Consider the following 14,607-nt stretch of genomic DNA (forward strand, 5'->3'; position numbering starts at 1 on the left):
ATCGGTGCATACACACTGCTGTGGGTTCAGGGAGGTCTGGGAGGGCAGCTTCATGTTTGTTGATTGAATGAGCCCCAACCAGCTCCTTCCCAGATATCTGAGTGGCCCTTGGGCTCTTCAGCCCTCCCCAGAGGGTCCTGCTCTGCTATACCTAGGATGGGAACCTCCCACATGGAACCTGGAACATTCTCTACAGGTGGGAAAACTGCTTTGCACATACAAGTGAGGCCTAGGGCAGACAGCTTCCCCATGGAGGGGAGAGGAAAATCATAAATAAGAACACCACAGCCCGGGCAGCCCATTCCCCAGGGCCAGGCGTGAGCAGAGCGCTTTCCACAGCCCATCCCACCCAGGCTTGACAGCAGCCTCACAAGGTCCTCTTAGCTCCCAGTTCTCACACAAACCAACCGAGGCTCAGAGGGGGGAAGTGGCATTGCCAAGACCCACAGTCAGTGGGTGTGGGAGCGAGGAACCCCTGCGCGGTGGAGCGGGACATGCTCGCCTGTGGAACAGCAGGTCCAGCGTCTGTGGAGTGGGGGCAAACCTTCCACACGTACCCAGGAAAGCAGGAATGAGGAATGGTCGCTGCTCTGCCCCCAGGTGACGCTCTAGCTTCTCTGTGGAGCTTGTATGGGGACTCCCACCCTGCAGGTCTCATCCAGGAACAGGGCTGACTCATTTTCACTCTGGGGTGAGCCAAAGGGAGGACGGCCCAAACATATGAACAGGAACAAAACACAGTCGCTCATCGCCATCATGTGAATTGGAGAAGTCCAGGAAGAATTTCTGGGCTATTCCTATGGGAATATGAAAAGTCACTTTGCACCTGGCCAAGCTGGGGCCGGATGGTGGTGGGGTGAGGGTGGGAGGAGGCCTAGGGTGCTGAGATTGGGACTGGGGGCCGCTGGAGAGGCAGAACCCTGGGAGGACCCTGGGAGCCACCTGGTGGCATCTGGGCAGGAGGCCTTCCCAGCCATCCAGGGGCCCTGACTGTGGAGACCTCCCCTGCACACTTGCACCCCCAGCCAGCGCTGGCCCTTGTTGGTGTCGAGGAGCCCCTGTCCCTCACCTGGGGAGAGAGTGGGGGTCGCCCCCTTGGCCAGTCTCCTGCGTGGAGCTCTGCAGAGACAGTGACCTAGGAACATCAGAGCCCGGCCCAGCCCTTGTCACTTCTGCCCACCTGACCTTCCGCTCCCCGGATCGGGCACAGAGCCGTGTCTGTGCAGACCTCCAGCCAGGATGACATGAGATCCGTCTCAAGGGCTGGGGCTCACATCAGCAGAGGGCATCAGCTGGCCCAGCTGGTCTCGATCCTCATGGGCCCCTAAGCTCCTGCCTCAACACCCTGCTCTTGCCCAGGGCAGGCTCTCCCGTCTTGTCCCCTCCCCCCACACACCCAGGGAGGGGTGCGGGGGATCAGAGTGGAAGCCTGGCCTGTGCTGACCTCGGGGCTGCCCTGAGCTCCTCCAGGCAAATGGGGATCTTCCGGGCCTCAGGGGTGGGAGTGGCCCAGCCTCAGCAGGGCTGGAAAGGCTCCTTGGCCCTCCCCACCCCACCCTGCCTTGAGCCAGCTCTGCCCGGCCCATCCCCTGGTGGCTGCCTCTGGTCTTCCCCACCATCTGGGACACCAGCTGGTCCGGGCACAGCCTTGCCATAGTCCAGAGACGGCCACCTCTAATGGGGCCTGCAGGCATTGTGACCGTGGGAGGAAAGGGCTGGGGGGCCCCTCTCCCCACTCCTGGGGCAGCCCCCTTGCCGTTCCCCAGCCTCAGGCACTCTCATCATCTCCTTTGGCCTCTTCCGGGGGCTCTTGGGGTTCATCTCCAGGGTGGAAAACTTGGAGGGCCCCTCCTGGTAGAGTCAAGGATGGGGTCAGCGAGACCCCATCCCCTCAGCCCTCAACCTTTGTTTCACCCAGAGCCCCTCTGAATCCTGGGAGCTGGCTCTTTCCACTTCCGGAAGGGGCCCTCAGGCCCACCCTGGCTGTCCCAGCGTGGCCCCTGCGGCTTCTGCGCTGCACCCTTCCCGTCCCTCCCCGCTCCTCATGGTCACCGGTGCCTGCTTATCCACTGGGTCATCCCCTCGGCCAGGGCCCCTCCTGCCCTGGAAGCCCAGCAAGCGCCCACGCGTAGCTCCTCAGCGGGTCCTCGCCGGCCTGTGCCGGGTGCAGGGGCCAGGGGGAGGACAGCAGGAGCCAGGCAGGCCATCAGCGCAAGGTAAGGGGGACCAGTCGGGACCCAGGGAGCCGGCCCAGGCCTGCCAGCCCCCCACCATTCTTACAAGGCTCCCAGGGTTAGCCACAGCACTGCCTGGGCTGCTCCCCTCCACCCGGCCTCAAAATTAATGACCCCAAGAGACCGCCCCATCCCTCCTGTGTGTTTGTGCCCTACTGTGTCTCCTGAGGTCCAACCCCTGGAGCTGCCTGCAACGCCCCCCTAATGGCTTAGCAGGGAAGGGCCTGACCTGGACCCAAGCTACAAAGGCCTCTCCCAGGGAAGGCCCAGTCGCAGCTCCAGGGGCACCTCCTGGAAGCCCCCGAATCAGTGCCCAGTGTTTGGTACTGCTGTCTCATCTCCAGGGTCCTGGCTCCCCACAGCTGGCCTCCCCAGCAGGGTGGGACAGGAGACCCAGCTCAGGTTGTCTCACCTGCATACCCTGAGATGGATTCTAGGGGGAGCCTTGGAGGGGCCCTCACTTCACCTGCCTTTATACACGTGCATCTTCAGACTTCGGCTTTGCCAATTAAAGCCATGCTGGCCAGAGACCAACCTGAAGCTCAGCTCCCTGTCCCGCCCAGATCACAAACCTGTGACACCCCTGGGGACCCCTACCATGAACCCCTCACCAGCCTAACCCTGAAGGGACAGGGAAGGGCGCTGGACTCCGGCCTCCCATTGCCCTGTGCTGCTCCTGCAGGGCAGGCCTCACCCTACCCGGGGCACCAGACTGCACAGGCCCCTGCTGCCCAGAGACGGCTCCTTGGGTGGTCAGGTGCATGGGGGTGCCTATGTCCTATGCAGCTCGGGATGGGGCCGGGAGGAGGCTGCAGCTTGTCCCAGGAACACGGCTGTATCCCCACAGGTGAGGGGTGTTAAGCGTCCCTGTCAGCAAGTGCCCATCTTTCCTGAAACTGGGTCCACACCAAGCCTGTTCTGCTGAATGAGGCTGGCCGGGCTGTGGGCTTGTCACGAGCTCCACTGCTGAAGACGGTGCCCTCTAGTGGCAGCTGGCACCTCTGCTGACCTCATTCATGCCCCTCACACACATAGTGCCCATCCCATCCGCCATCACTGGGGCCCCACCCAGTGCGTGCCTGAAGAAAAGCCACACCACAGGGATGAAAGCAAACCCACTCGAGGCAGAGCCCCAAACTCCAAGTCTCATTTTGCCCAAATCTGAGTTTTATTTTTGCTGGAATCAGGTCATCTGGCCTGGCTGTCCCACCAACCCAGCTGGGAGCCTCTGAGTGGCCTGCCCGCAGCATCTCATTACAAAACAGCCCCCTGGAACCAGGTAGCCAAGGAAGCGGCCCACCTGAAAGGCATTTAGATTGAGAAAAAAACTGCAGCTTCCTGACAAAGGTCAGGGGTCAGGGTGAAGGGAGGGCTGCTGGGATCACAGGGACAGCAGCGTCTTCCAGCAGCTCGGCCACACCAGCCATTGAGGTCCTAACTGCAGCCAAGGGGCTGTTCTGCACATGTCGCTCACCCTCTGTGCTCTGTTCCCCACAGAGCGAGTGCACACGGCAACGCTGGTCTGCTCAGCCACTGGTTCTGAGGTGGAACCGCAGACGTCTGCACTGTGACATCAGCTGAGTAAGTAACAAGGACTGAGGATGCAGCTGACCCAAGGCTGGGGAAGGGGACCCCCAGCTCAGACAGGCTTGGCTGTGGTTTGCTTTGGGAGAGTGAACATCACAGGGAACGGCTCATGTCAGCCCCAGGAGGGTGGGCTGGCCCCTGGCCCCCGGCCTCCTTCTGGCCCTGCAGGCGATAGAGAGCCTCAACCTGCCGCCGCTTCTCCTTGGCCCGGGTGATGACTGTCCGGAAGAGCCTGCAGTAGAGGTGCACGGCCGGCGGGGAGTCGTCGTTGCCGGGTACAGGGTAGGTGATGAGGCAGGGGTTGCAGTTGGTGTCCACGACGCCCACTGTGGGGATGTTCATCTTGGCTGCGTCTCTCACGGCCACGTGGGGCTCAAAGATGTTGCTGAGCGTGTGCAGGAAGATGATGAGGTCCGGCAGACGGACCGTGGGGCCAAAGAGGAGGGGCGCGTTGGTCAGCAGGCCGCCCTTGAAGTAGCGAGTGTGGGCGTACTCGCCACAGTCACGGGCCGTGTTCTCAATCAGGTACGAGAACTGCCGGTTGCGGCTTATAAACAAGATGATGCCCTTGCGGTAGGCCACATGGGCAGTGAAGTTCAAGGCCAGCTGGAGGTGCGTGGCTGTCTGTTCCAGGTCGATGATGTCGTGGTCCAGGCGGCTCCCAAAGATGTATGGCTCCATAAACCTGCCAGAGACCCCACCAAGGCGAGGGGGATGAGAGTTCACAGGGCCATCTCCACTGGCCCCTTGCAGGGACACAGATGCCCACCAGGGACTCCCAGGCTCCTCTGTGGGGGCAATATGGGCTGGGAAGCACAATTTGCAACGCTCCCCGTGTGGATGGACAGCAGTGCAGACCCATCCAGGCCACCCCTCTGCACGCCTCGTCTCGTGGCTTAACCCCTCCAACCCCCTACCTCTTCCCGAAGGAATCCTAATAGAACTGACCCCATGTGGATGTGTGGACATCCCACATGACGCCAAAAGGACATTCTGCCCCGTGCAGCTCACAGGGCAGCCCCCTCCGTCACTCTCCTCTTCCCGAGGCTTTGCAGACAAGGCCCCTCCGGGGTTGGACTTAGCGGGGTGCTCTGGGCCAAAAGCATTAAGGGATCAGGGCAGGAGTGGCCAAGCCTGGGTGGGAAACACTGATCCAAGGCACTGGACCACTGCTGGCCTGGACTGAGAAGAGCAGGGCATGGGAGACACCCCTGCCTCTCGGGGCATGACAGGCGAGTCATCCACATTTGCGGTTCCCAGATCCTCACCTCCAGTCTACTCCCACTGGGTTCTGTCCCTTCCTCTCAAGCAACCCTGCCCATCAAGGCACTGGCGACCTCCATCTTGCCAAGGTCACACCCTTGAATTCACTTCTCAGCAGCATCAACAGAGAACCACATCTCCCCTACCCCCAGCTGTCCCTCTTTATCGACTCCAAACCCTGGAGCGCCCAGGGCTCCACCCTGGACCTCCTTTTCCAATGCTCTGCAAATACCTGCCAGCCCCCGATGCTGATGGCTCCCTGGGCCCAGGCCCATCCGTCCTGGTAACCGTGTAACCTCTCCACTAGGGCAGCAAAGGGTTCACACCTGGTAGGAACCAAGCTTGTGATGTCCCCCAGGTCTCCCCTGGTTTTCACCATCTCGGTAACCAGTACCAGGCTCCACCCAAAGGGCAGGTGTTTGGTCCCTTTGGCCCCAGCCACTTCCCACCCCAGCCCAAGGCCCACTGGCTCTGCCCCACTGCCTCACGTCCACCTGCTGCTCCAGCTCTTCTGCTCCTGCGATTTAAGCCCCACCACCTTCACCCTGGACACCCACAACAACTTCCTCCCTGGCCTCCCACCTGCCCCTGCCATCCCCTCTCCCTGCAGCAGTCAAAATGACCATGTGAGAATACAGAACCAGTCATTCCTCCTCCCCACAGCCCAGAAGACCCAGCCCGATCCAGGGTCGGGGGGCCAACCTTACAGGTTCTGCCCTCAGCCTTTCCATTTCTGAACCCGTGGAGTCCTGCATCCCCCAGCAGGCCTGCCCTATCAAGGGCTGTGAGTGCCACGCCAAGGCACACAAGATCCCTGCCAAGCTGAGGAATAAACTGCTGCTTCTCTGTGGGGCTCTGTATTCCCATGTGGAGGAGGATGGGGCTGTAATCACCTAAAACTGACATAGGCCAGTTCAAAAGTGGCTCTAGAAACAGGGCAGGTCCCAGGTCCCAAGCTCTCCTGGGAACTGCCACGGGCTCAGATGGGGGTGTTACCCACCTGTGCCGACAGCCAGCTTTGTGTCCCAGATGCACTCGGGCATCGAAGAGGCTTCTCACGGAAAACAGTTCCTTGACATTGAAGAAGTCAGAGTGCTTGAGGGGCTCATTCAGAATCTTGTCGTTGAAATCTACGGCAGGGAGGAGGAGCGACGCTGCGTCTCCTACCGGTGGCAGCAGAGACAGGCAGAGCGCAGTTCCCGCCCACCCCTGCTCCTAAGTGCCTTCTGTGACACCGCGGTGGGGAGCCGGGAGCCCAGCAGCCCCAGGAAAGACCTGGAAGCACAGGGACCTTTTCAGGAAACAGAGGGCTGGAGCCAGGTTCTGATCCCGACCTTGCTCCTGGGTGAGCCTAGTCGAACCTGGTCAACTCCGTCCCTTGGTCTTACTTGGAAGACAGAGAAAACGAGAGGGGCCCAGCGGGTTGCTCAGGTCTTTCTGGCACCTCCCCGCCTTGTGGTCTCAGGTGGCCAGCCAGAAAGTCCCCATCAGGAGTCCAGCAAGGTGGGCAGACTCCAAGCCCGGTGCCCCCAGGTCACTTGGGCCCGCCTGGGCAAGCTCGGGGCTCCGGGCCTCGGTGGTCCAGTGACACCTCCTAGGGAGCGAAGCCTGTGCTAACCACTGGCCCGCCCGCTCCCTCTCACCCTATCCATGGTGAGGCGGTGGCCTCAGCCCGCTGTACTACGCCCGCCAGGACCGAGCGGCGGCGAGCACGGGAGTGGGAGGAGCCCGGCGGAGCGCGCAGTTTCGACCGCGTGCAGCGCCCAGGCCCCTCTAGGGTTCGCATCCCCCACGGCTGCCGGCCTCTCCTCCTTCCCACCCAACTCGGCTGGGCGCCCAGTGGTACCGGTGCCGTCCTCAGACTCGCGGATCACAGGGGCCGTCGCATTTCCAAGCGTCCTGCGGCTCGGCCGAGCAGGCCGGGGAGTCGTCTTCCCGAGGAAGCCCAGCCAGCGCGACGGGGCCCGGGCACCTGGGGGGAAGCAGACAGAGGTCCTGGCGCCGCGTCCCGGATACACCACGCCCGCCCCCACCGCATCCCCAACGGGTCCCCTCCACGTCCCCAACGGGTCCCCTCCGCGTCCCCGCGCCCTCCCCGAGTCCCCTCCGCGCTCGCCCCAGGTCCCCTCCGCGTCCCCGCCGCTCCCTCGGGTCCTCGCGCCCCCTCTGCATCTTCCTCGCATCCTCCTCCCCAGGGTCCCGCAAGCGCGCGCTCACCCGCGCCGAGCATTCGGGGCAGCGCGGCCAGGGATGTCGCCATGGCTGGGACGCGGGGCAGAGCGAGGCCTCCCTCCGGGCCGGGCCGAGCGGCCTCCCCTTCCGCCGCCATCCGCGCGGGGTCGCAGTGCCGCCTACAGGCCCGGAGGAGCCACAGTGCCGTCCCCAGGCGGCTGGGACCTCCCTGCGGGGGCGGGGCAGACGAGGGGTCAGGGCCCGGGGTCCTGGGCTTGAGAGTCTCGGGCTGGGAGTGGGGCCACGGTCCTCGCCCCGCCCTGCTAATGGGCCCGGCCAGCCTGGGGGAGCCCGCTGGGCGATGGGGACCCTCGCCTCCCGCCACGTGAGCTGCGAACCACGTCTCGCGCAACCTCTCGCTCTCCAAAACTTTTTAATATTTAAACGATATTTGGCTTAGGAGAATTTCAAAAAGTCAGCAAGATCTCGGGTCTCAATTTAGACTCGGGGAGCTGGGGGAGCATAGCATCCCTGGAGTACATTGGAAAGCTAAGCGTCCAATCGTTGCCTGTCGAATGGACCTGCAGTGCTTAAACCCCGTCACCCGGCTGGCGGGGTCCCAGGCCCTGGGGTTTCCACGGCCTGATGCTGGGGTGGCCCGGTCCCCCCGCGGGTGGCTGGTGGCCTGGGGCTGCCCCACACGACGGTCCCAGCAGGGAATCTCTCGCTTCCCGGCCCTTGGGGACTCGCCCGGCAGGTTCCGGACCCACCCGCGGAGGAACCCGGCCCACGCGCGGCGCCTTTAAGGCCCCTCCGCTCGCTGCCCAGTCACGTGACCTGACCGTCGCTTGGCAACAGGACGCCGCCGAGTCCTGCTTCTCCTCGAGGCGGAATGGCTGAGGAAAGCCCCAGAGCGTGCGCTGAGCCTGTGGAGCCCAAGGCCACGGTCCCGCCGGAGAGGACCAGCGACTACTACCGCGTAAGCGCGGACCTGCCGGGCAGGTTCAACAACCCGGGGTGGTTCCGGGGCTACAGGTGAGGAAGCTGGGGTGCGCCTGGTCCTGGCGTCCACTGTTGATAGCCCTGCATGTGAGAGACCCACCCCGCAAGACCCCCAAGGTCCTAGCTAAAAAAATCAAGAGGATCGAGTGGTCATCCGGGGCCCGCGCTGTCATCGCCCACCAGTGAGCGGCGAACGTGCTCCCTAGAGCCTCATACAAGGAAGTGGGGATAGGGGCAGTGGGGGGCAGGGCCGTGGGGGGAGAAAGCCCAGTTGTGGTCTCAGCTCCACTGTTTTGTGTCGGGTGAGTCTCCTCTCCCCTCTACCCTGAAACTCCGCTGCGGGGCGTGAGTACAGCAGCACCTCCACTGTCTTGCTGTAGACTCAGCCAGCTGTGAGCTGCCACAGGGCATCGCAGGCTAAGAAGTAGTAAGAAACTCAATTCCTGTAGGTAGGTGCAAGCATCTGGCCGTGCTCAAACATTTGGTCCCTCAACAGTCCTCTAGGGCAGGGGCTGTTAGTATCCTCATTCTCCCATTGAGATGATTGGGATGTAGAAAGAACAACTTGGCCAAGATCTGGGAGTATAAAGTAAAGCTATGTTGTGCACCTGCAGCCTCTCAGTAGCCTGTCCTACTGACAGGTAGGGGCAGTGGTACCGGTAGAAGCATGGCCTCAGCGAGGGTGGGGGCTCAGAGGCAGAGGGACCCTCTGGGTGGCAGGGTCTGGAGGCCAAGCCTCTGCTCCTGACAAGCTAAGTTACCCAGAAACTGCAGCATGTGCCAAGGCCCTGCCAGGACTGGGGATCAGCACTTGCTGGCTGCCTGTTCTTTAGGGCTTTGGCCTGCCTTGGAAGAGCAGGGACAGTGGCGAGCAGAGGGGGCCGGGGAGGCCGGGCCATTCAGAACGGTCATCAGCCAGGTACTCCCAGAGGCTGCCTTTGAGGCTGCATCACCAGCCCGCGCACGTTGCTCTTTCCATGGGGGCATTTCCAGTGGAGTGCCGTCAACCAAATACAAGGCTGTGGCTTGTGCAGAATTAGATTAAATGAATGAAAATAGAGTGTTTCTCATCTACCAGGACCCAGAAGGCTGTCTCGGTGTACAGGACCAGTAACCAGGCTTACGGGAGCAGAGCCCCCACCGTGCACGAGATGCCCGTAAGTGGAATGCAAGACCGGGCATGGGGGGGCAGGGGGTGGGCAGCCTCAAGAAGAGGCTAAAAACCTGAGATTCTCAACAGGTCGACAATGAGACGGGGAGGGGTGCACTCAGGGAGGAGGCCAAAGTTCCAACATCACAAATGGGGAGGAGGGAGGTTCCCAAAATCGTTTTGGGAGAGGGTAGGATGGAACTAAATGAGTGAATGAATTTGGGAGTGGAGTGTTTTAAAAGAGGAGGATACAGACTTGCTGACATTACCCTGCCCCCATACACCCAACCACACGCACAGCACTCACACACACACACAACCACACACACACACACAACCACACACACACACAACCACACGCACACACACAACCACACACACACAACCACACACACACACAACCACACACAACCACACGCACACACACACAAACCACACACACAACCACACACAACCACACGCACACACACACACAACCACACACACAACCACACACAACCACACACAACCACACCCACACACACACAACCACACCCAACCACACGCACAGCACTCACACACACAACCACACACACACAACCACACCCAACCACACGCACAGCACTCACACACACACAACCACACACACACAACCACACACAGCCACACACACAACCACACACAACCACACGCACAGCACTCACACACACACAACCACACACAACCACACGCACAGCACTCACACACACAAACCACACGCACAGCACTCACACACACACACAACCACACGCACAGCACTCACACACACACAACCACACGCACAGCACTCACACACAACCACACGCACAGCACTCACACACACACGCATGCAACCACACGCACAGCAATCACACACACAACCACACGCACAGCAGTCACACACACACACACAACCACACGCACAGCAGTCACACACACACACGCAACCATCTCCTGCAACTTACAGTGCTCAGTTCTGAGGCAAATAAATGAAGGGCTACTTCTTTTTTGGAGTTACACTTTATGAGATGATAACGTGCGACCTTAAGAGGCAGTACTGGCTGACGGCACAGCTTGTGGGTGGGCAAGTTGCATTGGTGGGCACAGGAGTCTGTGGGCCATTGGGGAAGCCAAACCCTTTTTGAGCTTGACCTCAGGCTCCAGGACGGCCCTCCTAGAACCTCCCCACACCAAACCCCATGAAGGTCCAGGTGAATAGACGGAGGGACTAGTGCGGTGTCTCCTGCACACCTGGGACACTGGGCCAGCCATTTTGGGGTGAGAATGTTGTGGGCGTATTTTCGTTGTCAAAGCATTCAGCATTGAAAAGGTCTGGTGAGTGCTTATTTAGTTGTGTTGCGTGAGTGACCGAGCTCTTGTGAGAAGATTACTTATCTAAAAATGCTGGAGCATTTGAGAATCACTCTCCCATAATCAAACGACCCTGAGTTTTCCCTGGGGATCAGGTATTTCTATGAAAAAGACCAGACACAGCTGGGTGCGGTGGCTCACGCCTGTAATCCCAGCACTTTGGGAGGCTGAGGTGAGAGGATCACGTGAGGCTAGGAGTTCAAGACCAGCCTGGGCAACGTAGTGAGACCCCATCCCTACAAAAATAAAATAAAATAATTAGCTGGGTGTGGTGGCATATGCACCTGTAGCCCAGCTATTCAGGAGGCTGAGGTGGGAGGATTGCTTGAGCCCAGGAGGTTGAGGCTGCAGTGAGCCTTGATCATGCCGTTGCATTATACCCTGGGTGACAGGGCCAGACCCTGTCATCAAAACAAACAAAAAAACAAACAAAACAAAACAAAACAAACAAAAAAACCGCAGCACACTCACTAACATGGGTCCAGATGTTTTAGGTTTTATAAAAGGCCATGAAAAAATGTTCCTATTATAAATGGTGGGAGCCTTCAGGTCACTGATGTGAGCAGGCAGTGGGATAGGAGGCATGAGGTACTCTTGACAAGTTTCCAAGGAGGTTTTCCTCCTTCTTATCCACCTGCTCCATGTGAAGTCTCTTTTCCAGTTTCGTGACCAAGGGTGGATGCCGGAGAAGCTGTTTACCTCCCATGTGGGAACAGAAGATAAATGCTTTGCATTAAAAAGTGCACTGAAAAGCTGGGCGCGGTGGCTCACGCCTGTAATCCCAGCACTTTGGGAGGCCGAGACGGGCGGATCACCTGAGGTCAGGAGTTTGAGACCAGCCTGGCCAACACGGCGAAACCCCGTCTCTACTAAAAATACAAAAATTAGCCGGGCATAGTGGTGGGCGCCTGTAATCCCAGCTACTTGGGAGGCTGAGGCAGGAGAATCGCTTGAACCCAGAGGCGGAGGCTGCAGTGAGCTGAGATGGCACCATTGCAAGCCGGCTTGGGCGACTAGAACAAAAACTCCATCTCAAAAAAAAAAAAAAAAAAATGCACTGAAGGGAACTCCCCTCCATGATACTGCACGGGTGGACCCCTGTGATGATACATTTGTCCTACTGTAGAATGTGGACTTTAGTTACTAATAAAGTATCAACACTGGCTCCACTGTAACAAGTGTGCCACATGAGTGTAACATGCTAAGGATAGGGGAAACTGTTTGCTGAGGGAGGTAATTTAGGAACTCTCTGTACTTTCTGTTCAATTTTTATATAGATCTAAAACTTCCCAAAAACAAAGAAAAGTTTTCTCTTTGCACTTGTTTCTTGCCAAGGAGATGAAGGTGCTGTGCGTGACACAGGATCCTTTAAGGACAGGTCACCCGTATAGGGTAAAATATTTGGCAGAGGTCCAGACCACTCGCTTCAGGAATGTCACAGTCACCTAATGATGCTGTCTTGCTAGAATAACTCCTGCCACTGGGTGCCTGCCCCCACGAGTGGCCTCAGCACACCCCTTCTCAACCTCGATAGGGCAGCCCCTCCCCAGACCACAGGGCTGATGGGGTATGGGCACTGGTGTCGTCAAAGCTTTACAGATGATTCGAATTCCCAGTTAAGGTTGACATTATCATCCTTTTTTTTTTTTTTTTTGAGATGGAGTTTCGCTCCTGTTGTCCAGGCAGGACTGCAATGTCGCAATCTCGGCTCACTGCAAGCTCCGCCTCCCGGGCTCAAGCAATTCTCCTGCCTCAGCCTCCCGAGTAGCTGGGATTACAGGCACCCAACACCACACCCAGCTAATATTTTTGTATTTTTAGTAGAGACGGCATTTCACTATGTTGGCCAGGCTGGTCTCGAACTCCTGACCTCAGGCGATCCACCCGCCTCAGCCTCCCAGAGTGCTGGGATTACAGGCGTGAGCCACCGCGCCCAGCCCCAGTTAAGGTTGAAACCCACTGACATGGATATCATTTCTATTCCATAGAAGAGAAAACCGAAGTTCAGAGAGGGCTGGCAGCTTTCCCAGAGTAGCACAGTGAGGAAAAGCAGACCTGGGGGTGACTCCAGGCCTGACCCCCAAGGCGATGCTCACAGCTACATCCCGAGGTAGAGATGGCACACAGGCGGCCCCACAGCTCATCCTTCTATCCCTAGAGCAGTGCAAGGGGCAGTGTCTGGGGTGAGCCAGGCCATCCTACCCCCTCTGGCTTCTCTGCATTTTCTTATGAATTCTTATTTTTCTGTCAAAAATATTCAATGGATTGCTCAAGAGTATTATACGTCATTAATCCATGTTCCTTTATCTCTTATAGAAAGTATTTTATCCAAGTTCGAATAAATTTTCCCAACAACTTGCAGCGGGTGGAATGTTCCAGAACAATACTCTCAATGTTTACCTGGAGAAAAGCATCGTGACTGGCCCTGATAACTGCATCACTTCCTGTGACCGGCTCAACTTCCACCCCAGTTACAACACCAACCGGCCATCCATCTGCGATTGAGGGGCTGGAGACCCCCTCTAGGAGTCCTCTGACCCCAGGGCCTCCTGGAAAATCATGGTCCCTCATCACCCACAGTCACCCGATTGTGACGGCACAGACTGCGCTGCCTTCCCTGAAAATATTATTCGTCTGTGGAGTAGGAAAATATGCAAACGGGGCTGCGAAGTCCTGCTATTTCACATCTAATAAGTACACGGGAAAGATGCTAATGGTTGACTTTGCATTAAAAATGTTGTCACATCCTGAGCTTCTGTCTTGTCTGACATTTGTCATGGTGGAGTGGGGCTGTGGGCTCCCGGGGCCCAAGTCCTGGCCTGAGCATCAGGAGTGCTGGTGGCTAACTCCGCTCGTGTTTTATTTGGGAGCCATGTTACACACAAGACCAGTTAGGGAGCAGATACCCCATCCTGAAGCACCCAGCACCCTGGCTGAGATCCTCACAAACACTGCGGGGTTCCCACGAGGGCATGAGATGCCCCACTGGGGTGTGGGCGAGGGCCAGGTGCTGGACAGGAGGAGGAGCAGATGCCTCGTCAGCCAAGTCGAGGCTGAACAGGCAGGAGGGGCCGTTACTGTGTGAGGTTCCTCGAGGAGCATATGGGGTTGCAGGTGAACCTCCTCCACCATGTTTGTGTGCTTCATGCTCCAGCAAGGGGCAGGGGCAGGGGCAGGGGCAGAGACAAGGTTGGTGAATGCCCTTCATTGTGGAAGGGGGTGATGCAGACATGGGCATTCTCTATGTTTATTTTAAAATTTCAATAAAAAGTAAAAAAAAAAAAAAAAAAAAAAAAAAAGCCGGGCGCGGTGGCTCACGCTTGTAATCCCAGTAATCCCAGCACTTTGGGAGGCCGAGGCGGGCGGATCACGAGGTCAGGAGATCGAGACCATGGTGAAACCCCATCTCTACTAAAAATACAAAAAATTAGCCGGGTGTGGTGGCGGGCACCTGTAGTCTCAGCTACTCGGAGAGGCTGAGGCAGGAGAATGGCGTGAACCCGGGAGGCGGAGCTTGCAGTGAGCTGAGATCGCGCCACTGCACTCCAGCCTGGGTGCCTGGGTGACAGAGCGAGACTCCGTCTCAAAAAAAAAAAAAAAAAAGCAGGCAGGGGATTACTTGTATTTTGCTAAGGGGGGTAATAACTACATTAAGTGGATTTTTATCTCTATGTAGTCATAAATCCATGTTTACTATGAGCTACAGGGTCTTCAATAAAAAAAACACTTTGTCTACGACATGGATTTTTTTTCCCTCTATGAGAGCAAGATGTGTTCATTATAGGAAATTTAGAAAGTACTGAAACTAGAAAAAAGAAACTCCTCTTACAC

General features: G+C 58.1%; 2 protein-coding genes and 1 long non-coding RNA gene across 5 annotated transcripts; 2 read left to right on the top strand and 1 right to left on the bottom strand.

The window, feature by feature from the left end:
- The first annotated feature begins 1,612 nt into the window (after positions 1 to 1,612).
- LOC129478700 (uncharacterized) lies at positions 1,613 to 4,774 on the top strand. Its single transcript, XR_008656451.1, has 3 exons — positions 1,613 to 2,216; positions 3,732 to 3,815; positions 4,347 to 4,774. It is a non-coding gene; the product is annotated as an uncharacterized lncRNA (long non-coding RNA).
- Positions 3,381 to 7,413, bottom strand: MRPS2 (mitochondrial ribosomal protein S2). Its single transcript, XM_055270421.2, has 4 exons — positions 7,302 to 7,413; positions 6,931 to 7,056; positions 6,085 to 6,214; positions 3,381 to 4,506 (listed from the first exon to the last, which is right to left on the bottom strand). The coding sequence occupies exons 1-4, from the start codon at positions 7,411 to 7,413 to the stop codon at positions 3,915 to 3,917; spliced, it is 960 nt and encodes a 319-aa protein (XP_055126396.1). The 3' UTR covers positions 3,381 to 3,914.
- On the top strand, positions 6,932 to 13,527 carry PIERCE1 (piercer of microtubule wall 1). 3 transcript variants are annotated; one of them, XM_055270422.1, is made up of 4 exons: positions 6,932 to 7,076; positions 8,014 to 8,291; positions 9,337 to 9,415; positions 13,093 to 13,527. In XM_055270422.1, the coding sequence occupies exons 2-4, from the start codon at positions 8,149 to 8,151 to the stop codon at positions 13,279 to 13,281; spliced, it is 411 nt and encodes a 136-aa protein (XP_055126397.1). In that variant the 5' UTR covers positions 6,932 to 7,076; positions 8,014 to 8,148; the 3' UTR covers positions 13,282 to 13,527. The 3 variants fall into 3 exon arrangements, with proteins under 3 accessions (XP_055126397.1, XP_055126398.1, XP_055126399.1); XM_055270423.1 differs by having other exon boundaries at positions 7,026 to 7,076; positions 8,115 to 8,291; XM_055270424.2 differs by lacking the exon at positions 6,932 to 7,076 and having other exon boundaries at positions 7,572 to 8,291; positions 13,139 to 13,527.
- Positions 13,528 to 14,607: the final 1,080 nt, after the last annotated feature.

The sequence above is a fragment of the Symphalangus syndactylus genome, chromosome 3, assembly GCF_028878055.3.
Source record: "Symphalangus syndactylus isolate Jambi chromosome 3, NHGRI_mSymSyn1-v2.1_pri, whole genome shotgun sequence".
In the NCBI taxonomy this organism is placed as follows: Eukaryota; Metazoa; Chordata; class Mammalia; order Primates; family Hylobatidae; genus Symphalangus; species Symphalangus syndactylus.